General features: G+C 39.9%; 1 protein-coding gene across 3 annotated transcripts in view; it reads right to left on the bottom strand.

Annotated features, from left to right (window-relative positions):
* Window positions 1–2,797: 2,797 nt before the first annotated feature.
* Window positions 2,798–24,176, bottom strand: part of grb10b (growth factor receptor-bound protein 10b) — a 72,659-nt gene continuing 51,280 nt past the window's right edge. For 2 of the 3 annotated variants that reach the window (XM_074683389.1, XM_074683390.1), the window contains exons 6-17: window positions 17,529–17,685; window positions 12,307–12,422; window positions 11,898–11,972; window positions 10,132–10,269; window positions 9,794–9,904; window positions 9,611–9,709; window positions 9,404–9,481; window positions 9,061–9,177; window positions 8,693–8,759; window positions 8,511–8,598; window positions 8,280–8,373; window positions 2,798–7,137 (exon numbers count right to left, since the gene is read on the bottom strand). In XM_074683389.1, the coding sequence (XP_074539490.1) occupies window positions 6,991–7,137; window positions 8,280–8,373; window positions 8,511–8,598; window positions 8,693–8,759; window positions 9,061–9,177; window positions 9,404–9,481; window positions 9,611–9,709; window positions 9,794–9,904; window positions 10,132–10,269; window positions 11,898–11,972; window positions 12,307–12,422; window positions 17,529–17,685 (1,287 nt within the window). In that variant the 3' untranslated portion in view covers window positions 2,798–6,990. The remainder of the gene's footprint in view (window positions 7,138–8,279; window positions 8,374–8,510; window positions 8,599–8,692; window positions 8,760–9,060; window positions 9,178–9,403; window positions 9,482–9,610; window positions 9,710–9,793; window positions 9,905–10,131; window positions 10,270–11,897; window positions 11,973–12,306; window positions 12,423–17,528; window positions 17,686–24,176) is intronic. The other variant, XM_074683391.1, reaches the window with a different exon arrangement.

The following is a 24,176-nucleotide window of genomic DNA, read 5'->3' as shown; positions in this document are numbered from 1 at the left end:
ACCTTTTTAAATGACCAATCTGTATTATCATCCATCTGAAATTAACAATGATAAAGGGATGCAGTTACTTTGTATCAATATCCTAGCACAACACAGGGTGACAGCAACATTTCCTATCATACAACAACTTTATGACTTTTGAGGAAGAAGATGAAGATACACGCAAGACGATCTGTTTTACTGTTAATCTGTTATAAATTCTGTCCCTGTAGCTGTTAATCTACCGAATACCACAAGATGTATGACAGACAGGAAGTGCATCTCTGATCTGAATCCAATAGAGGCCTTCAAATCAAAGTCTGACAACACATCACCCCTCTACATGCAGCACTTGACGGTAAACACAAATCTCTGTGTTGACCTAGTCAGTCCTGATGACAAACTGTTGCAAATGTTTTATTCACATGCAATCAAATCATATAATAACATGATACGTAAAAGACGTTTTGTTTTTAAAGGATTCTTTATCATTGTGAGATAGGCCCTTTTCATCATATGGGAATATAACTCACTGATAAATGGTCGAATTGCTTTGCAAAACAAAACAAGACAAGGTCACCATAAATTCAGACGGATGTAAAAGTACGATCCAGATCCTGGCAATATTCTGGATACTAAGATTTGGAAAATGAAATATACACTGGGTCATCATAATTTTCAACACTGTCAGGTAAAAAATTATCGTACAAAACTGCAACTAACACCAAATTGTAGCAGACAGTCTGCTGAAAGGGAGTATAACATTAAAGTAGGACTAAAGTGTTGTGTGACAATCACAATATGCTTGGTGGAGGTCTGCGCTCTCTGAGTGCTTTTCTAGTTATTTATGATTTCTTTTGGTGGACCAAGTGATATGGAGGTGTCTCTAAACTGATATCCTGGTCATGAAGTTTTTAATCGTAAACAAAGTAATGTTTCCTGTAACTTATGGACAGAACTGAAGTACAGCAATTCAACACCGTTTGACTGGTAGTAGCAACAGTAATACAAGAAACAGTAATGCTTTACTATTTTTCATAAATGGTATTAAGGTTTGTTGCAGTTTTTCCCCTGATGTCAAAGGTTGTTGTCTATTCATGTACTAACTATTTCTAATGAGATTTTTTTTGGGGGGGGGGGGTTTAGTTGAGTTGAGTTGAGTTTATTTCGGTCACTTCAAATATAAAATCTTACTTACAAGGACCAAAGTGAGAAATTGCAAGCAAACAAGTGTTAGGTTAGTGCCCACATTAACCCCAAACAATCAATAAAATTAAAACAAACAAAACAAGACTGAAAAAGGTGTAGGCTGAAGCCTTTGCTCTTGCCTACTCTTTTCAACAGCAACTGTTAAACAGCAACAAAAAAAAAAAAAAAAGTGATACGACAGCAAGGATTAGTAAGAATATATCACTGACTGAAAGTGAGAACTGAAACAGGTAAATGGCACAGAATTTGCAAAACTACCGTATTTTACATGGATCAGAAAATATACAGCTTAGACAGGGCAGAAAAGGGGAGTAGACAGGAAAAGATCTTGAAGGATTCATAGAAGTACACAAAGGGCAACAGATGACATCACAGCATTCCCTCCAGTTGGGGTCTGCAGCGCCCTCTGGGAGGTGGTTTGAGAAAGGCACCTATAAGTAATGAACTACTGTGTGTTTTATATATATATATATATATATATATATATATATATATATATATATATATATATATATATATATATATATATATATATATATATATATATGTATATATATAAAACTATTTATAAATCACAGTACTTATTGACGTGACACTAATGATCCCACACATTCAAAGACGACACATTTTCCACCATCTGTCCAGCTCAGGTGATCATCTTTCAGTCACCTTATGTCTGATTAAGTTGTTTGCTAAACTCATTATGTGTTCATCCGTGTCATTTCTGGCAGGATCTGCTTCCTACCTTTCAGGACCTTTATTAAAACCCTCATCGCTTTCTCATCTCTGCTTTCTTTCTTGTTTCTACAAAGCTAACCTCACATTCTGTCATTGTGAATGTGGCATGAGGCTCACAGATGTTAAGTGTTTAAAATAGTGAATGAAGAACAGCACAAAAAAAAATGACTAGAATTATGAGACCAATGGTTTGTCTTCAGAAGAGATTGAAACAAAAGTATCTTATTTTGATGAAGACTAGAATTTAACGTCTTGTTATTGAGAGCGAAGTGAAGTCAGAAACCCATTTCTGTAATAAAAAAACGCACCAGGATATATTTATTTTTTACTTGTATTGAATGAACAGCAAAGCCTCAGACATGTTAATCCTTTCTTCACCCTTTAAAAAACTTAAGCTTGTAACTTCCCTCTTTTTGCATGACTGATAATCCCAAAGGACTGACAGGCAGAGAAGGTGTCACAGGGTCAAACCTCTGCAGGATCAATGAGCCTTTTATCATATTCACCATTTTCCCCTCACTCTGCATGCTGTGTGAGACATAATCTGCAGGGGTAAGAAATACTATCCATGTGCTGTTACTGAAAAGTTTTCTGTGATGATTTAATAAAACTGAGTTCTTGTGATGTTCTGCCATCTAGTGGACAAACAAGGAGTCACTCAGTCATAGACTTTTTTTTTTTTTTTTTTTTTTTTTTATCCGAAGACAGGGATGATAAAGAAATGCAGAATGATGCATACAACACATTGTTTCAGTTTGTCCGCCTAATAACTTAGTACAGTTGTTTTGCTTTATTTAAAGGAAAGTTCCCCCAAATAACCACAAACACAGCCCAGGTTTTTATATCAATGTATTAATGTTTTATTCTAATTACAATAAACAGAATATATCAGTCCCTTATTTATACAAAAATACCTGAAAAGGTTACAATTAAGATTTATAAGCCATTCAACTATTTACAGATTGAAGCAAAGCACATTTTGAATACAGGAGCTCTCTCTTACAAAAAAGAGAAAAGTTGCTGTTTTCTTTTTTGCATTCCCTGAAATACATAAAAGTTTATATTTTATTATATATAGATATATTTTTTTTCTTTACTTATTTTTACAGCCACCATATCTTGCATTGTGACAGTTAACGAAAATGCACAAGAGTCAAGATGATACAGATTAATCCACGTTTGCAGGATCGGGCCCTGATTTATGTCAAACTCCAACACTAAACTGAAACTTAAAAACAAGAGCATTCGATTAGTCGGAAGGAAGCTTTTAGAGTACTATCAGTCCCTCCTGAACAGTAGCTTTGTTCGTCATTTGGTCCATGTGTTGTGTCTGGTTTGTGCAGAGGAAGAGTGATCAGAGACATCTGCAGTCTTCTTTGTTCATCCCCATCAGAATCAGGATTTATTGCCAGATTAAAAAGGTGACAGTGTTAGGGATGTAGCTCAAAATGAGTGTAAGTGTTGGCCTGTTATGAGGCCTTATACTGAACAGCTAAACTAAAACCGTACTCTTTGAACTGGATCTACTCTACTCTGCTAAAGGGTGCTTTTCAAGTCATCCAGCAGACTGGAGGTGCACAGAATGCAGAAAAAGTCCCAGATAATTAAAAACAACATTATTTATGAATCACTTGCACTTATGAGTCCCAGAGATCTCATGATCCAGTAGTTTTGAACATGCTCCAAGTCAACCCTGAGCAACCCAGTTACATTCATTTCTGTTTAGAGTAATAACATAATGATCACACCCCCTGATGTCTGTTTCCTGTATTCACCAGCTGAGCTGACCTCAGATCACTTTGTCTTATAGTTGCCTTCTGAATTTAAGACCCTGCAAACCCTGATCCTTCACATGCTGACACCTGCTTTCATTCACATCAGACAGAAACAAAAATGCAATAATGTGTGAGAGAGAGGATGACTGCGAAAAATCTCTGGGGACTAATGATTATAGCTTCAAACAGCTAACACTAACAATACAGTGACAAATCAATAGCTTAAGATGACTTTCAGTTCTACAAAAAAATCTTGTGTTTTTATCTGTTTTTATCGTCCAGATTACATATATCAAAGATCAGTGAGAGAATCCCTGCACAGTAAACATTACCTCTGCATTCATGAATGATTATATCCCTGCTTAGTGCAGTTTAAGGGTGAGGATAGCCAGATATAGCTGAGGAGTATTCCTTGGATGAAGTCTGATCGGGGCATTCATTTCTTCTTTTAAAACTGCAAAACGGGAGAATGTTGAGCTTTCTATGACATAGTCTCTAAAAGATGTGCAGCTTTTTTTTTTTTTCTTTTTACTGTACGTTAAGGTTCCTATTGAATTGGGAAAAATTTGACCAGCAATGAAAAGGATCAAAACATCGAATGGAGTCCTGCTCGGTGAAACTTGGCGCTCTCTTTTGTTTTCATTTTCACACTCTCCTCGTCATATATTGGACTGACAACGTTAACACCACTGATACTAATGAGCTTCCAAACACGATAAGTCGTGACGATGAAAACAAAATGTTTTTGAAGGAAATCAACAAAAGGAAACTAAGTCCACTGATAGATTCTATGTCATTACAGTAATCATTATAATTAGAAATCATACAGGTCAATTATTTCAAGGTAATGACAAAAGAAAACAGTACAGAACAGCACTGACGAAAAGAAAAAAAAGAAATTGAAAATTTTCAAGTAATCAGTCACATCCAGATAAATAAATACATTTTTCTGCAACAACACTTTAAAAAATGATTAAGTCATTTGACGTATCTCAGATAAATAGCGGTGACCTTACACAGAGTCAATATGGTGCTGCTTTTCTGCATATCAACTATTCAGTAATCCTCAAGAATAAGTTATGACCGCAGGTGTTTCAGATAAGAAGAAACAGAAATTTAACTGTTTGCTGGCTTTTGATCAAAACCACAACTCATGTTTGGAATAAATCAAACTCAAAGTGGGAGGTTTTTTAGATTTTCTGATATAATTACAGTAAAAAAGAAAGAAAGAGGATGTCTTTCTATCAACCAAGTTTGTGGGAAGTGACAGGTGCACTTGTCATTATTTGAAATACTAAGAATAACTTTGAGCATCAATGTATTGTAGGTTTCCCAGAATTTGATACAGATGTTTTGCCCGTCACGTTTCATTCTGAAAAACAGTTGGTATAGAAAAAAGGAAAGTAATCTATTTGAAAGGTCATTTGATCAAAGGTCCTTTAACTAAGGTAATTATTGCTGATTGAGCGGAGACTTGGCTGAAACACAAGGATCCATATAAATTCTCCTCTTTTTGACAGACCTTGTCTGGCATAAGAAAACAAGAGATTTCTGCCTAAACTGCACTGTCTGAGACAAAGATAGGTACAACCTGCCTGCAACCAAGTCAACAGGAATCAAATAGGACTTTAAAGTTTTCTCTTTTCAGTCAGATGATCTCATCAAAACCAATTAAAATCCCATTCTGTAATTTATTTTAAGAAGGCATGGGTTAATATGGCATGAGAAGCAGTGCCATAGCCTAAATTTGTTGTCACACAGCTTTTTACCTATCATGTATTCTCTGTCTTTGCAGCAGCTAACTTTTCATGGGCATTGTGCCTGAACCACTACGGAGGCGGTGTGCAGCAGGCAGTAGGTGTAGATGTGATTTGGTTGTTTCACAAGTACTTCCAGGTAATAAAAGGCAGCTTATACAGAAATGTAATGCACAGCATCTATCACAGAGGAGTCAACACACTGAACCACACCCCTGACTACTTTTACTGTGTGTTTGACAGAGTTTCACTAACTTTCACCAGATTTAAATAAGTTTATGAAGTTTTATGCAAAAAGAAAAGAGGGTAGAATTTTGTTTCCATTGTCTCACACACAAAAAACTGAAAGATGCAAGTGGTTATCTTTCCCTGTGCCATGGTGCAAAAGACTGAACAAAGACTGATCCTAAGCGGTCCAACTTTATGGTTAATAACAGGTAATAACAACTGCCTTTCTCCCTGGTTTCTCTTTTCTACATTTCAATCACCTTTAATGTCCACTTAGTTTAAAAATGCCTCCCAGCTTTTATGCTTGTGACTTCACCCTGTATTACACCGTAGTTTTAGAAATGCATTTTCATTATGTAAGGGAAGTATTTACTGGAGCTGGGACGTGCAATAGCATCACAAATAAAGAATGATGACAATGTAGCTTATGTAAATATTGGAGGATTGTAAATTACCTGAATGCAAAATGTGGGAAATATTCAGAGAGCTTTGATAACACCAAAAAAAAAACTGTGTGGTCAAAAAAGAGCAAATACAACTCCATGACAGTGGACAATGAAGATTTAAAGTCTGTTCTTTGAAAAAAACTTTTTTTTTCTTTTGACAAATTCCAAATTTTTCACAAATTCAAAAAAAGTGATTCTTTCCAGTGCCTCTAAATCCCATTTGTGTTGAATTCTGACATGTCCTTACATGCCTGCAACTCTGGAGGGTGGTGGTACCATCTCTCAGTTCAGTAATGTGACAGCTTCAAAGTCATGCACCGTCAAAGGCCACTCCCAATATGATGAGTGCAAAACCAAAGAGACAATCAACTCTCTGTCTACAGTCATCTTTGAGGACGTTTGAGTAAGACTACTGTTTATTGTCAGAGAGCAGAGTGGTCCACACCAACGCTCGTCCTGCTCATTGTCCACTTTAAGGGATGAAAAGACAAAACCTCGAGGGTCACTGTGTCCAAGCTTATTGTTGACTGTGGGTAGCGAGACTGTGAAAGTTGTTGCAACTTCATTGACACAAACGGCAGTGTTCATTTCCTCTGTCTCCTCTCATCTTGACTGAAGAACCGCAAAAGCAGGTTGTGCATCTGATTCCTCAAACATCCACGTAAAGAAAAAGAATCCAACAAAGTCAGCAGTCTCTGGCGGACTCACAACATTTAAAAAAACAACAACGGAGAAACATCAGTCATTCACCAGCTTCTTATAAAGATAAAAACAAAAAGAGATTCTTGTTGTGTTTGTTTGTTTTAGGCAGAGTCAGGTCAAGTGATAGAGCTCATGGGATCTGATGGTCAGACGATGTCATAAGGCCACAACGGTGCACGGGTGTTTGAGTTTACAAGGCAGCACTCCTCTGTTGAGCTGGTAGAACTCCACCAGCTGGATCAGGTCAGTGAATTTGGTAGCGCCGTCATCAAGGCTGAAGAAGAGTTGGCCATCCTCTTCACACTGTCAGGGATGGAGGGTTTGGGGAAAAGTAGAAGGAGACAGAACATAATAGTTGAGTTGAGCTGTCAGGATCAGAACAGTCATTTCACAAGTTTGGGCAAGATGGCAGCAAATGGCCTTAAATTTACTACATAGGTACAGGCTTATAGTATAAACCACGTATAAACCAGTTGAGAATCGATAAGAAATGTTTTAATCCATCAATATCGTTTGCCTTTTTTTCTTAACGATTCTCTTATCAATTTTTTACATTGTGCCGGAGCCGCTGGGCCTTACGTCAACTAGTCTGCTGCACCTATCTTAGCTTAGCATTAGATAGCATTTCCAAAGAAAACTCTGATTCAGGATTTTTAGCTTGAAGTTTTACTGAAGAACTGACTTCATAAAAAATGTATTTTACTCTCTCTCAGGAGATTCATATTCAGTACATTCGAAATAGTATAAATCACCTTATTTACCAAAATAGCAAAATAGCACAAGCTTGATGCTAACGTATATGAGACACTGCATTGATATGCTAGCAGTTAGCATACATCAGTATAACTTCAGCTTCAGAATAGAATTTCAACTTTCATCACAGAAACATATCACATCAACTCTTTGTAAAAAATACTGAGAATTTCAAATGTCAAAAGGTAACAGGCAATTAAAAGGCTAATGGCTGACTTCATAACTACGGAAAGCTTCCAAACAACTGAAACCATTGCTGTAACCACTTTGAGACACTAGATGGCCTACTTGAATTATTAGTATATTACAACACAGTACATCAACGTCACATTGTGTGCAATTTTAACCCGTTTCTGTATAATTATGCCCAGAAATATCCAGACTCAGGGACCAATTACATTTTATTCAATTACAGTATAAACTCAATTAAATGTTATTGGCACAGAAAACCTGTAAAGCTACTATTTGTACCAAGAAAATTCACAACAGGAATTGATAAGGGAATCCATAAAGAATCAGATCAATAAGCAGAATCGATAAGGGCATCGGTATTGACAAAATCTTATCAATTCTCATCGCTAACTTGAACTGCCACAGGATTCTAAAACAAGCATGCTAAACATTTTATTCAGTCAAAAAATCTTTTGTCACTAAGTAGTAATGAAAAAGATGGTTCACCGATGAATACATACCGGTAGAATCTGGAAATGTTTGATTTTCTGGTGATGGCACAATGTGAGCACAAACGCCTTGGGGTTACTCTGACTGACTCTAAGAAGAAACAACCTGTGCAGAAAAAAGAAAAGAAACAAAATGTGTAGGTGACTTATTCCCCTATGAAATATGTTAAAAACTTTCTTTTTCCCATAAGAAGTGAAAAGAAAAACTGCAAAGCAAAAAAGTTTTAGCTCCAGCTTTCCTACCCGTCTACTTGTCCCTGCTGGTGGATAATACGATGAGATTCTTCTCTGGTTATCCTGCCGTGGAACCACAGCTGAGCCATGTGGATGACTGCAGGGAAGGAAGAGTAAAAACATATGTTGATTAAGTTTTTATTTCATATCAACAGAAAAAAAGAAGAATAAGTTAAATGTGGCGCATGTACCTGAGTTTAATGAGGAGTGGTGCAGTGGACTGTGGGAGCCTAATATGTTCATTCGTTGACTCCTCTTCTGAGAGAGAGGCCACAAACACATAGAAACAACAGGAATTAGTTCATGATTGGATTTTATTTTTTTTTCTATCGGATCATTGTTCAAACTAAAAAATCCTCATCTTAACCTTACTCTAAAGCTGGAAACAGTCAACATTATTTTGTAATCGTACAGCTGTTCAACACATTCCCTCCTTTGACAGCTTTATACTGAAAAATCTCCCCCCAACCAGAAGATTTGCTGCAGACACATGTGTAATGAACAGCGCCACCTGTAGATGCTTTCTAAGATAAACTGAAAACCTGCAGCTGTGTCTCACCCGCCACGCATGTCCCTCCTCCATGGCAGCACTCTGAGCTTCTACGGGGTTGTCGATCACTCGGCCTATCCTCCCTGAGAAATCCATCGCCACGAGGGAGTTCTCTGATACACTCCGCTAGAGGGAGACAAAGACACGTGAGAATCAAAGAAAAGACTGGTGTGCAGCTGTGAGCAAATCAGGGCAATGCAAAACATGTATTTAGTGCACTTCTCATGTTAAATCTTCACCATTGAAAGCCACAGACTTAAGATTTACAAAGGTTGTGAAGCGAACAAGGTTATTTTAATGGTGCACATTTTGATCTGCTCTAACTAAGTTAAGAACATAAGGATAAACTCACCACAGGTGCTGAGAAGTGTGAAAGTAAGGTTTTTCTCTGTTGGGGAATCTTATAATTCTGGTACAATACAATCCCATACTGTGGAGGAAAGACACATCCAGGTAAATCAACACGCCAAACATTTACTGGTGTTCTGGAAATAGTCAAATGTTTAAAGGCTGCCCATGAGATGAGGTTGAATCACATCAAAAACCATCGCACTGTTACCTTAAAGAGCCTGAAGGCCGTCATCCAACATGTCCTGCCCTGTTCGTCCTCTGCACATAGAATCCTCAGCTCCTTCATCTCCCCTCGACCTTTGTTGGGCTGCAGATTTAAAGTTAAAGAGTAAGAGCACAGATAAAAAAGTTTTGTATTGATTTCAGTTCACTTGCTTTCACTGATACTCACCTTGATACAGAACTCGTAATCTGTGGGAGCACCATGCTGCTTTTTGCCTGTGATGACTGTGAAGATGTTGCTGTCTTCAAGGTCTGCTAGTAACTGTAGATGTCTGGGCTCCTGCAGACAGAAATAATGAATAAGTCAGCACATCAGAGAGAAAGAGACAGCCTGGAGGTATACTGACAAAACCAGACCACCATAAATAAAAGGAGGATTCTTTGAAGGTAATTACATTTAATCTGGAATATTTACTGTGTAATTACTGTAAAACTTTATAGTAGTAAGCATATGAAACTTCAATATAAACTTTCTCCTTGAAGATGGGAAAACAGAGCGGCTGTTACCTTTGAGGTTCCTTTTGTAGAGCAGTAGAGTCCTGAGCGTCGCAGGAACATGTAAACTTTCTTCCATGACTTTCTCCCCACCTCCTTCACGTACAGATAACCCTGAATCTCTGGACAACTGCTGGTCGCTAAGAAGTTCTGTAAGAGGAAGAATAAAAGACACAAAACATGGGTTTAGTGAAGGAAAGTTAGGATTTTTCACTCTGTGATATCCTCTAAAAAAAGGCTCTCTGCCTCCGGAGGGAGACGCTGTATCCCATCTGAAGCCTGTAAGTTCTCTGTCGCCATCGCAGCAGAATACTAAAGACTGCAGCAGAAGGCATCTGTACATGCATCACAGACAGGAGGTGATTACTTTTTGTCAAAAGGCAGCTAAATTCTGTCACACAGGCGTCTTGTGTCAGTGAGTGAGATGAAGACTGACAGCTGATGGCTGAGATGTGTGACAGCTCAAACTCCAACAGAAAAAAGTATGGGGCCATGTTAAGACGAGACATTGTGCCAGTGTCTGTTTTTGCAGAATTAATGTGTTTTTTTAGCTGTAGGACGACGTGTTTTTTAAAGATAGAAAGAAAAGAGGAGAGAAAATAATGTCGCAGTTTTTCTTCTTGTGTCATGTGCAAGGCAAGAAAAACTGGATTAAATCAACGTGCAGATCATTCTTATCTGGAAAGCTGAAAGCCTCAATTGTCTCAAGGGTGTTTGACTTTTCATGTTTCACAAAAATATCGCACCATGAAGTGAGCGGTTGAGTTAATAGAGTTGATTTGGAATTTGTGGCTTGCGGCTGGAAGGTAAACTGTTCCAGAGCACTCCTCAATATTTAAAGCACATGTTTCCCAGTGTTTTGGAAACATCCACCATGGGCCTCACGCATGAGCTTTTCTTTTTTTTTTTTTTTGACATCTGCCGAGTCACGCTTGCATGTAGCAATCGTGCAAAAATTGTTCTGTTTCAGGCACGGCTGTACACTGATTTGTGTTGACATATGCATCTTGCAAAGAGGCGAATAGTGCAGGAGCACCTAGTTGAGTTCAGGTCAGAAAGCATTTTGTGTTTGGACAGAACTGTAGATGAAGTTGTGCTTAGAGTAAATCAAACACTAAAGATTTCTGACACATCCCAGGTTTACCACATCCCCTTTCATTTATTGACTCCTCTATGTCGAGCACAACAGAGCATTATGCCTATATGACGAGCGGGATGGTTAAAAGCTTTCTGTGAGTGCCGAGCATGAAGGGAATGATTCCAGTGATGACTCTGCCTCTGACAGCTCCATTACTTGATCCAGGAGAGAGAAAACCCTCCATCCATTAAGACCAAAGCTCTGCAAAATCCCAAGAATCACAGACTTATTCTTTTATCTGCGCGTCTTTTGTGGGATGGGCGTGTGACAACATGACACAGGTGTGAGAGTTTGTACTATGCAAGCACCCAGTAGGTGAATGAAGAACTCTATGTTCTATTTCTGACTACCTAATTCCATCCGTCGCGAGTGTCAGGCCTGCGGTGCGTGTGCCGAGACAGTCATGTGTCAACAGGGGATCAACAGTAGTTATTACTGCAGGCTCTGACGAGACACACTGTCTCAGGGTCAGAGGTGAGCAATGTCAGCTTGATTGTACGCTATGCGGCGGCTGCTGACTCCGAGGTAAACTGAGCTGTGTGCGTGTCAGGAAAAGAAGAGAAGGAGAGACAGACACACACAGAGACACGTGTGAGTTTGTGTGTGTGTATGTGTGTCAGTGTGTGTTTGCTGTATGCACCTGAAGGAGCTGAGATGGTGGAATTGTACGACTGGTTTCCTGGCACCATGCAACCATTTGCTCCGGGAAAAACGTCTGGTGAAGGAGAGAGACAGAAATTTTAAGCCACTGAGGGGAATATGTGAATTAGTAACATCATGCAGATCTCACCAGGAGTCAGCTGTCACATCACTTTATACGAGAAGAGCAAGAAATGCTTTCCCCCCGAGAACAAATAACACAAAAAAACTCTGTCCTTCAATTTACTTCTAATTCCAGGAAACAACTTTTTGTCAAACTTTTTAGAGATGTTCTATAAGAACAAAAAGATATAAAGACAAAATCTAGAGAAGCCATTGCTGCAGGGGAAATTTCAACATGCCACACTGTTACATTCAAAGTGACATGTTATGTTAACAAAGGTAATTACCATAGGGTTTCTGAAGAATTCATATTTGGCATAGTTCTTCCTGAAGAGGAATCTGCTGTCGCTGGTCATAGAGGCCTGCACTTGAACCACCAGCTCATGATCTTCTAGACAGCGCTCTGAAAAGAGGAAGACAGACAGAGGAGCAAACTGTTATAATCCTGACTTTATTATTAAAACTGGACCAAATCTTAATGATAGCTTGATTACAGTTTGAAATTATTATGCATGTTTTAGATAACAGTCACATCACTCTTGTTAGAAATTGCACAAGCATAACCTGACTGGATATGATTCTGGGAGAGAAAAAGTGTCATCCCTTTTTGTGGCAAACAAAGTGACTAAAAAGATACAAAGAAAGAGAAAAATGCACTGATCTATCTCCAGAAAGTAACAAGGTCCATTAATCATCCATCTATTCAAAGTGGTGAGAGTTTATTTCTCTCTTTCACAACCACTGCACTTCTCCGTGTTGTTCAGCTGTTGTGTTAACAACCAAGTCTAAGGTTTATTCTGAGTATAATTGAGCCAGACATGATTTTTTTCCCTTTGCTAATCCAGGATAGAGAACGTAAACTCTAATTATCTTTTGCAACTTGCATATTGCTAACACTGTTTCCCACCATCATAATCACACCTGGAAATATCCGCTGCATCTTCACAGCGATGACAAACCACTGGGTGTTGGCAACTATTTTGGGCAATAAAGGAACCAAAAAAGGTGAATGCTACTGAATGGTCTGAATAAAATCAGGTTCTGTTTGGTAATGTGAAAAAACACATAGAGGCTTTTTTTTTTTTTAAATCAATGTAACAGACGTCACAATCTTCTCTTGCCCGTGTGTCGGTCAGAGGTGCTGCCGGTTTCTTCCTGTCACTGTGATGCTGAAAGCGCTCATGACTCAGTCAATTCCAGCAGCATTACACATTCAGTCCGTCATGCTTTTAATGAAAGACTTCCTTCCCCCCAGTGGACTGAATTAAAATGTCGTAACTTGTTGAACCTCTGCAATAAAACCCTGATGTGTATTTTTTGAACTTCAGAGGGACTTTACAGCTCCATCTCACATCATTATCACATTTCACGTTTCCCCTCTTCACCCTTTTTCTGCTCTCTCCATCTCTCAAACACCATCACGACTCCCCCCCACCCCCCACACTGTTTCTTCACGTCGACTGTTTCGTGACTCACTTCGTTTTTGTGACAGTGACTCACCCTGAAAACACTACCTCACTGTCCCACACATGTTAACCTTTATGAGGAGCCAAGTAGAGGTCAGACTTACTTATCTCAAAGGGGTATTTTATTCCATTCAGCAGAGGACTGAGAGTGGGCAGTGATGTACGGGAATAGATCGCTCTATTCCAACGCAGTATTGTTCTCTCTCTCTCTGTAGCTATTCCTGTCCACCCCCAAACCACATGTACACACATGAAGAGCTAAAGCACATGCATGTGCACAGCAGACGTTCAGAGGCTGTGCTTTAATGTTGCAGAACTCAATTTTTTTTTTCAGATAACTGACATATACAACATATACCTTTTAGCTTTTTTTCTGTGGCTCATTCAAATCAGTGCATACACAACCCGCAAAACATGAGTGGTACTAACACAAGAATGTTATCGTCTGAAAAGCACCTGGGGACCAACTGGAAACCACTTTTTCTCCCTTAATATCCTAAATTTAGTTTACCCCCAACTGCACCAGTGTAATTAAGAACATTTGCTGATAATTTGTGTTTACATTTGTATTTTTATTTGCTGTGTTTTTAGGCTATGCAAATAAAACATGTATGGGTGTGATTGTCAGATAAATCCTGAATCTTTTCTTAAGATCTTATGTTTATACTTCCACATAGAGACCGGGCAGAACTGGCCCCAGAACAGGGGAACAACATGCAACAAATCACCGCAGTCTAGCTGCATCCATACATGATTTGCCTGTTGAGCCAAACAAGCAGGCCAGAAATTGTTTTCCTCTTCTATTTAACCAAACATTTTTAATTTCAATTAATCACATCTTTTATCCTTTAATACACAGCTGTAACATAGACAGCAGGGCACAAAATTGCCAACTTTTTACTTAGCACTGTTGTTTGTGTCACATTAAAATGTATCTAAAACCAGCTGCTATTTCCTCCTTTTATGGTCCTAAAAGCAGCGGTAGTATATTTTTTTCTATTTAGACTTTTTTTGAGGGAAAAAAAAAATATTTTGGGGTGCAGCTACAAATTTCTAATCGCTGCATTCCTAGTACAGGAACATCTCTCAAAGCAAAAAGCTGTCTTTCTGCAGCTAATATAAAGGTGGAGCAATCAGATAGCTGTAAGAGCTCCAGTAATCATAACACAACTGTAGCTGAAAAACTGCAATACACCTATGGGGAATATGAGACATACAGAGATAAAATAAACAGATATGATTCTGAATAAAATCCAACTCTAAAGATGTTTATGTATGAAGCTTTTCTATTTTTTGATGGCAACTAAACATTGTACTATGTTTATTCTTTTATTTTGCTGCAAATGCAAATTCAAATGCAAACACAGCTGCAAGAACAGACAAACACACACACTGCCAGACAGGTACTAGTTCTCCTGAGTTAGATGGATAACCCTTCAATCTGAACCATAATCACTGTGCTGCTCACTACATCTAATTTACTTTAACTGCTTAAGATAAAATACTATAAGTAGCTATTTCAGAGCAGTTGCAGTTCAGGTGAGCCGGAATAGAAGACGGCCTATAATAGAATAAAGTGACTGCGAGCCAAGAATGATGTCATCTACAACAAACCGGCCTAACTGTATTTGGCAGCATGGTGTTGGCAGCTCTGATGAGAAATGTAATCAGATCATGATGGATGGTGAAATATTTGGTTAGAAGTTTGGGAGTGGTCCTTTAAAATAGCACGATACATCTTATAAAAGTTTCCTTACATGACAGCAATAGAGCGTGTGGTTGTAAGACTAAATTTGGCAAGACATAAAAATAAACTGAAATGAGTTGTCAGATAAAACAAGTGAAATTAAGTGTTTCTTCATATGTTTTTCACCATGGCTCTTTTTTTTTACCACCACGCGGCTCAGTGCTCTATATTAAACTACACCCCCCTTCTCTCCCACATCTGTTAAACTGTACAGACACGAGCACAGAGCACAGGCTCAACTTGTCTCCATAAGTGCTTTATAATCACCCTTTCCTCAGGGGGAGGTTGGGTTTTCTAACATTCAGCTGGCCACGGCTTTCTGAACTTAATGTTATACTGCCAAGTGTAACACAAAATCAGCAGAGCTCATTCACTTCTTTATACAGCAGCAAATTAAAATCACCCTACATTAAACCCCAGTCTTTTTTAGCACGCTTTCTGCTTTTTCATGTTTTCCTGTCACTACAGATTCATTCAGCTTTCAGAACAAAAAAAAGATCTGCTTTTTAACTGAACTTCACTTTGAAAACCTTAGAATTTTCTTAAACACCATAAAAAAGTTTTGTCCTCAATCTATGGAGAACATACCAGCTACCTCTGCTAACTGCTCAGACAAAAGCAACAATGTAACCTTTAGCATTGCAACAAACTTTTATTTTGTCTTGTTTCTTGCTATGAAAAGAAGTTTTGTTCTAACCTCTTGGCCAATCGTATCGTACATGATGCAGTGTTTTAAATAAATTTCACCAGCTTCTTCAGAACTCTTTATCAAGCTCCTCATGGTGAAACTGAGTGAAAACGAAACTTAACTCTCTGGGTTTCCACTGAAAACGCTATAAATATTTTCTGATCTGCAATTCTGGTTCTGCAATAACACTTTCTGATAGTAAATCCCAAGTTCCTCATCCAGATCTTTTATTTTCATAACAAAACCCCCTTTCCACTGAAAGTTATATTACACTATGTCTGATACTTCCTGAACCAAAAGTCTTGAACACTCCTAATGCAGTATTTTAAAGTAATAGTTAATACTTTCTCATGGATAAAATTCCAATAACAAATTTTTCTACCTATCCGTAGCTCCTCCTCAGAGCTCTACCTATCAACCCTCTTTCTGTGGTATTATACTCCAAAACAACACAATTTATTTTTGCTAGACAGCTGTTTTGAAAAAAAACCCCCAGAAAAGTAGCACAGGACCCAGAATAACCTGTGATGGAAATGTCCCGGATCCTCGTCCAGACCCAGTCAGATGATTTTTTTTCTGTCTTGGGTCAAAGAAAGACCTGATTCCGAGCGATCTGCTGACCTTAAATGAGCCCGTGTGAGATAAAGATAGCGCCGAAGGATGTCAGATACCATATGATCCTCTCTGTTGCTATCATTATCCGGTGCATGAACCAGAAACTTCTCCCTCCCTACCACAAACACTAAACTAAGTCCCTCTGTAAGGCTCAGAAGAGTCTTGGGATGAAGGCCTGAGGGCTGTGACATTTATCAATAACTGCCTTTGTTTAATCTATGAGCTGGGACCTAAGAGACATTCTGCTGGTTTCCCATGAGGTGTTGGTAAACTCATATAAAAGGGACCACTTACTGGGCTGTTAATGTAATGTTTACATGTATGTTATAACATTATTAAGGTAGAACATATTGTATGTTGGCCCTGTTTACAATGACACATCGCCCAATTCATCAGCTTACTTGCGTCAGAAACCTTTTCCTCTGGCTCCCTTCATACAACACATACACCATGGCAAACAGTCAAAAATCACCAGTCCAGCCTTGCTTATGCCCATATGACCGCATGTGCTTTACATCTTCTATTTTCGTCACCTTCTGCTCGCTTGCATGCTAACCTGCATGTTTTTCAATGACGAGAGGCTAAATGTCCGTTTCAGTTTTTCACATGATTACATAGCACTGCCTGTTCTGTATAATACTGCACAGCTACAGCAACATTTTCACACGCTGGCCGTGTTGTACATGATTAGATCAGTCAACATTAATAGCCCTGTGCGTGCATATGTTGTATAGTATGCACATGCACTCATGCTTGAATATATCCCTGCGTGAGAATATGTGCCTAAACCGTCTGTCTGCCGGAGTATGTGTTCATGCATGCATACATGTGAATGCACCTGTGTGTGTATGTCGGTGATTGTTTTGCATGTCTTAGCCAAACCAAACGTCCAAGAGTCCGTGTGGGAAAACTTTGAGTGCATACATGTTTGTTCATGTGTATGTTTCAGTGTTTATGGACAGTGTTTCAGGACTGCACAGTTCTGCCCCTTACCTAGCCCGAGCAGTGGGTGGTGTTCAACAAGTGCCCAACTGTTGTCGTCCACACAATGGCTTTTATAAACCAGGAGTTGGCACAGGTCTCTGGCTGTCATGTCAGCTGGGATCTCCACTACTTTACCCATGCCGTCTTCACTGAAAATCTTCACGATCTAAAGGGAGAAATAACACAAAATTCAGCTTAATCAACAGACTATCAAATGATAGCTTGATAAATAAGAAAATCATTGTTTTTTATTTGGATAAAGATGATTCTTAAGACACAACAGGTTTCAAAGGATACCTGGGTAAAACGGACTATTTTTGTAAACACAAAGCAATAGGTGGGTGACGCTGGCAGTTTTTTCAAACACTTGCACAGTATTTAACATAAAGTGCTCCATACACTATACCATACACTGGCATGTAATTACAGCACACAATACAAAAGTATAGACAACCAGGACTATGTAGCAATTGTGGTGGTAGAAATCACAGACAAGCCTTCCTTATAGCATATATTGTTGTAGTTGTATAGATTCAAACACAAGCATATGTTCTCGTGAACACAACACAGGAGTGTTTACAGAAAAGGAATACATACTTTGAATGCAGCTTAGGAAGAAAAAAAGCACAGTGTTTCCAATTGTAGCTATGAAGAACAAGTGTGTTCAGAGTTGAGACACAAGGAGTGACACTGATTAAAACTAATTTCTGAAAGTTGTGTCCAGACAGGCCAGTAATAATTCAATAATTCAATAATTGGAATTTTGAAAATTTTTTGATATTTTTTCAAACCTACGAGTGAAACATAATGTTGTCCATAAAACTGACACAGACAGATACTTATAGACATATTAAGGCACACACTATTATAAATGCTGTATAGCTACACTGCATTAAGCCTCTGGAAGGTTTAACTCCTCTTTGAAGTCTCCTTAGTCATCCATTCATTCCCGGATCAACAAAAAAACAGGTTAACACAGAGCCATCTTCATATTTTAGCTGTTGGACTGAAATATACTTCCGTTACGTGCCGACAGGTTGTTTTTTTTTTCTTTTTTTTGCAGAAGAAACCATGCAGTCAGATTTACAGGATACACATTTAGTGGTCCACAGAGAGAAAGAATGAGCGCTGGAGCAGCCTTCTGAACCTGCAGAGGAATCCAGCCTTGTTAGCCTACACAGGAATCCAGCTTGCTTAGCCTACACTTGTCATGTATGCACACTTCCCACATAACGTAACATGACAAAGAAAAATCCTGTTCTCTCTACTTAAGCAGAGATGCAGCTTGTAGCATCACAGTTTGCACAAACCAGGCCTGAGGCGCTCACTCCATCCAAAATGGTCAAACGCAAAAGGAAGCCTGGATCATTCAAAGCTGCTGACGTATTTGACTTTTTTTTTTCTTCTTTATGGCTGTGCTCACATCTTGAAAAAGACAAACTGTCTTCAGCCTCTAAGGTATTTACACAGTCCGTGACTCGCCTCTGGTTGAGCACAGCAGCACTTCAAAGAGAAATGGTCTTAACATGTACAGAGAGAAGGAGGGAAAGAGAGCAAGGGAGACTCACAAGGAGAGATAAGAGACACAGAAAAGCACAGAGAGCGGCGGTCTTACCTCCACGGCCCGCAATAGGCAGCAGTCCGGGGAACACGAAGGCATTTTTTGGAGTGAGCTTGGCTTCCCACACACTCACACAAACACACTCACACACAGTCCCTAAGACAGAAACCTCGCTCTTCCGTCGCCCTGTCTCCACCAGAAAGACAGAGACAAATTTGAATGCCGACAGTTGACAGTTGCAGTAGTGCTACCTGTCACATAGCCTGCAGAAGAAGAAGTCCGTCAGTCTATGTAGGCCGCCGCTCTCTGGCTTTTAAAAAAGGAAACTGTCTGTGTGACCTGAAGCCGGCGTCTGCACAGCTCACAGCACAGAGGCACAGACACAGTCAGTGTTCGGATGGCAGCAGGTACAGTACAGTGTTTCCAGTGCCGGCTGAGTCTGACAACTATCTTTCTTTCTCGCCCTCCCTCCTTTTCTCTCCCTCCCTCCCTCTCTCTCTCTCTCTCCCCCTCACAAAGGGTTACAGCCTCAGCCACGGGCTCTGAGGCACACTGAATCAAACCACACGCTCACCAACCAATCATAAGGCTGCAGCAGGCTGATGTAATCATTCCCACACAGACCCAGGCTCACACACATACAGAGGCACACACATACACACACACACACACACCAGTAGACACACAGACGCACAGTCATGAACGGACACAGGCAACTTTTTTAAACCTTCTTGGAAGCTTCAGTTTCTTTACAGAGCAAGGATCATTTGAGAAGGGTGTGGGACAGTTAGGAGGAAGAGGAGAAGGAGCAGGAAGAGGAAGAAGGATAAAGGATAAAGGAAGGAGTTTAAAAGTTTGTCTTTGCCTCCTAAATGAGCAGAAGTTTTCAAGTGATGGCTTGTTGGCTTTTCTCTGCGTCTCTTTTCCTCTCCCTCCCTTCTTCCTGCTTCCCTTTTTCCTGCCTCCTTCTGTCTTTCTCTCTCGACTTCCCTCCCTCCCTCCTCCCCTGTGGCTTAACTTTGAACTCCCCAGTCAGATCTCTCTGCCTCTCGCAGCAGTAACAAGACTCATTACAGAGCAAATGAAATGAAACAAACCTGGAGCAGCACATGAGCACTCCGACCTTCTCCTCCTCCTCCCCTGGTGGCTATAGCTTCGTGCCAACATTCTTTCTCTCTAAAGAACAAAAAAAAACTGGAGACTCTGCACACACATGCACGCACTCAGACAGACACACACACACACACACACACACACTACCCCCCCAACTCTGATATTTAATACGGCATCAGACAGACAAAAGCCTTGACACACCCCGTCTGGGACAGGCGACAACAGCTTGACGATGTCCTTCAAGCAACTTTTCTTGAATTTGCTGCTTTTATGGGAAACTGTAGTGTGTACGGCTGGTTCAGTACAAGTGTGGGTGTGAGGTGTAATCCAGGAATAAGCACAGTTCCTCAACAGGAAAGAGGAAACAGAGGTAAAACTGGAAGCCATCAAAGAGATGTGTCTTAATTTACTACAGCGGGAAACTTTAGAGAGGGAGAGGGGAAGTCTGCGGCTGGGGGAGGGGACAGAGGGGGGAGAAGGAGAGAGAAGTGTATTTATGTGTGTGTAAATGACTGCACATGCACACAGGCACGTATGTGGGTGTGTGTGAGTGGGATAGGGAGAACAGGAGACAGACAGACCGACAGACGTGAGAAGTGAGGTGAAGAAGAGTGGGAAGCAAAAGGAAGTGAGACACAGAGAGAAAGACAGAGAGAAAGAGGGAGGCTGTCTGGTGACACACTGCAGCAGAATGTGCAGTATGAATGCTTCCTACTGTTAACTACATATCTCGCCTGCACAGCTGTCTCTCCCACCCAACCCCCCTCCTCATACAGACCAGTACACACACACACCCTCCTCTACGTCACGGTTAGTCAGCCAAAGGGGAAAGCCCCAAAGAGGCTGAGTACATCTCACATGGTGCAATACAGAACAGGTTTTCTGACTGAGTAATTATTAATGATGGTTACTAAACTCGTTGACCTCAGCCTCTTTCCACTCACAGTCAGCTGAAGGTGTGGAATCTCCTCTGTGTTTGGAGATTTTGGCTGAACCTAAAGAAAGATATATTTGCCATCGGTACCAATAAGTGACTTGGTCTGGTCATGATCTAGAGGTGGGGGGAAGTGTTCAGTTCATAATGTTTCAAGTAGGGATGCAACGATTACACTTTTCTAGTCCTGATACCGATACTGATACCTGGGCTTTGGTATCGACCTATACCGATACCAGTCTGATACCAGCTTTAAATAATAACCTGCATACCCTACAGTGGGGTAAAGACTGATAATGTTTTGGGTAGAAGGCAAAAAATTAGTAGATGGAATTACAGAGGTTGATATTCATTTTAACTATGAAATATTTCAATGATTACCATCAAAACAATTCTTTAGAATGTACACAGTTCTTTTCAAAAGTAAACCTTTATCTTCTGTAGACTGGTAATGCAACAAGAAACAGAGCAAGTGCATCAGAGGTAACATTTCAAATCAAGCTGCCAAAATAAAAAGCAAAGAGCTGGTTGCCCGGATTGGCACAATGGATCTCTTCCCTGCCATACCACTCGTGCCTTGAGTGGTACCAATACACGATAATCGATCGGTATCGGAGCATCCCTAGTTTCAAGCTTTGTTCTGTTTGTGAACTAAGAATTGACAGCAGTAACAGCTAAGGATGGGGACTGAATTAGATACTTTCATACGTACCAACCGAATTCTGTCCATAGTACTGAGAACCGTAAAATTTAACAGTACCATGTTTCGGTACCTGAACGCATTTTTGTGGCTGTGAGAGAGTGGAAGAGTGGGCAATTTTCCATACTTGACATGAATTCAGCGTTGCAAGGTTGTAAATTGAGAATAAATATGTTAAACTGAAAAGTTTGAGATTTTATTTTTAGACAATTTAACATTAACTACCACATAAACACACACAAAAATACTGAAAATTGGTACCATTGAGTACCAATACCTATTGCCAGGTACCGGGCATCGATACTATATTGTTTCAAACGTGAAAGGTGCCAATCCCTAGTCACAGCTGGAGTGACCTTCATATAATGCATCAGTACTTTTCACACTTTGTGATTTCTCTCCGTGACACCTCCACATTATCCCTCACAAAGCACTGTTCCAACCTGTCTGCTCTGACGCTATGCATTTCTACCCTCCTCCCACCCATCACGCCTCCATTATTGTTACAACCTCTAATGCAAAATCAGGGCACAACCTCACCTCACCTATCAACTTCCATGACATGGTGTAACAGGCCTTTTATGTCCTGTCTTGAACTGGTGAGAACTCAGCACAGGACCAGGCTTTGACACTGAAATAACAACTCTTCACCATTTTGTAAGGGTGAAACAGAGGTGGGATCTGGGGTAGACCTCAAACCTCAACATCCTCACAGTGTTGTCACATGTTAAACCCTCAGGGAGACGGTCATAAAGTGGACAATTCCATATGTGGACACACAATGGAAACAACACAGTTTAATATTATAAATAAAAATGGATATGGAAAAAATAATCCCCACTCACTACCAAGTTCAATCTCCAGGGCAAAAATATTACTCTCAAATCCTATTTGACACACGGCATTAAGCTAAGTCCTGTTTAATTATTTGGTTTAGTAGGGAGTTACAGTCTTATATGGCTGAGGGTACTCAGGTCTTTGCACACAGAAATGAACCTCATTACATGTGAAGTGTCTCAAGGCAAGTTAGTGAAAAGCATTCACCGCAGACAATTTGTTGCAGAGAAAATAATTGAAAAGGTTTAGAATGAGGAACTGTAAGCTAAAACAGCATTGTAGGTTTCTTTCAGGATCTTTTGATTCCATTAAAAAGCACTACATGAAAATGAATGGAACAGGAGTACAATGAACAAAGCAAATGCAAAGAGGTCTGGCTGGTGGAGGAGGATATCAGGACAGAAGGAAGAATGAATCATCAGGAAAGCAGCTCCTTATCACCTCATTGAGGTTTTTGGGTTCTAGCAATTCTCAAAGACCAATTTCGTTTTTGGTCATGGGCTGTGCTCACAAATGTTGGTGACAAATCTCATGAGAACACTGGGCAGGAGCTGTGGAGATCTTATCTTGCAGAGTGGCAATTTCATCAGACTGCCACATGAGGGGAAGGAATGAGATGGCAGATTGAGATGACAGCCAGGCGACACGTTTCAACTGACCTACTCTACTTTAACATCTTCTTCTCAGAGGCAAAGACAGCAAAGACATGTGGGTTAAGAGTCTGAGACAGAGAGAAAATGATAAGAGGAGGGGGGTAGTGTTAAAGCATACATTTACTGTAGAAAGAAAGAAAATAAAAGTATGTAGACAAAAAATTCCACACAAACAATGAAATTTAAATTACCTGCTGTTACCTGATAGGTAGTATTCAATACAAAAGCAAGGTCAGGAAGGGCAAATCAAAGAGAAAAATAAAGGAGGAAAGACAGAGAAAAGAAAAAAAAAGGGAGGACAAAATTACAAAAAAAAATCTCTCTCTGTTCAGACTTTAACTGCGTCCTCATTTTGATGGAAGAGCTGAATAGAGCACGGCCTCTCAACCTGTGATGACTCAGGTCTGATAACTTCCCTGTGATGTAATCCCCCAGGGACAGACTGAGAGCTTCAGGCAATGCATACAGGCACACTCACATTTACACACACACACACACACACACACACACACACACACACACACACACACACACACACACACACACACACACACACACACACAGGCACCCAGATGTGCTTATACAAACACACATCTTGAGATATACTGCAAGCACATATTGTACATTTTGTATTTACTAAGGCATAGGACCACACACATACACACACACACACACACACACACACACACACACACACACACACACACACACACACACACACACACACACACACACACACACACACACACACACAACAATCCTCCCAGAGACCTACAAAGACGGGGTTTGACAGAAACTAGACTGGCTCAATGAGACAAAGAGAGAGTAAACTGCACTGTGTGAGAATGTGCTTTGTGCA

Source organism: Halichoeres trimaculatus, unplaced genomic scaffold (genome assembly GCF_033239565.1).
Source record: "Halichoeres trimaculatus isolate MK-OKI-2021-1 unplaced genomic scaffold, fHalTri1.1 fHalTri1_scaffold_12, whole genome shotgun sequence".
Lineage (NCBI taxonomy): Eukaryota > Metazoa > Chordata > Actinopteri > Labriformes > Labridae > Halichoeres > Halichoeres trimaculatus.
This window is presented reverse-complemented; position numbering and strand designations above follow the sequence as displayed.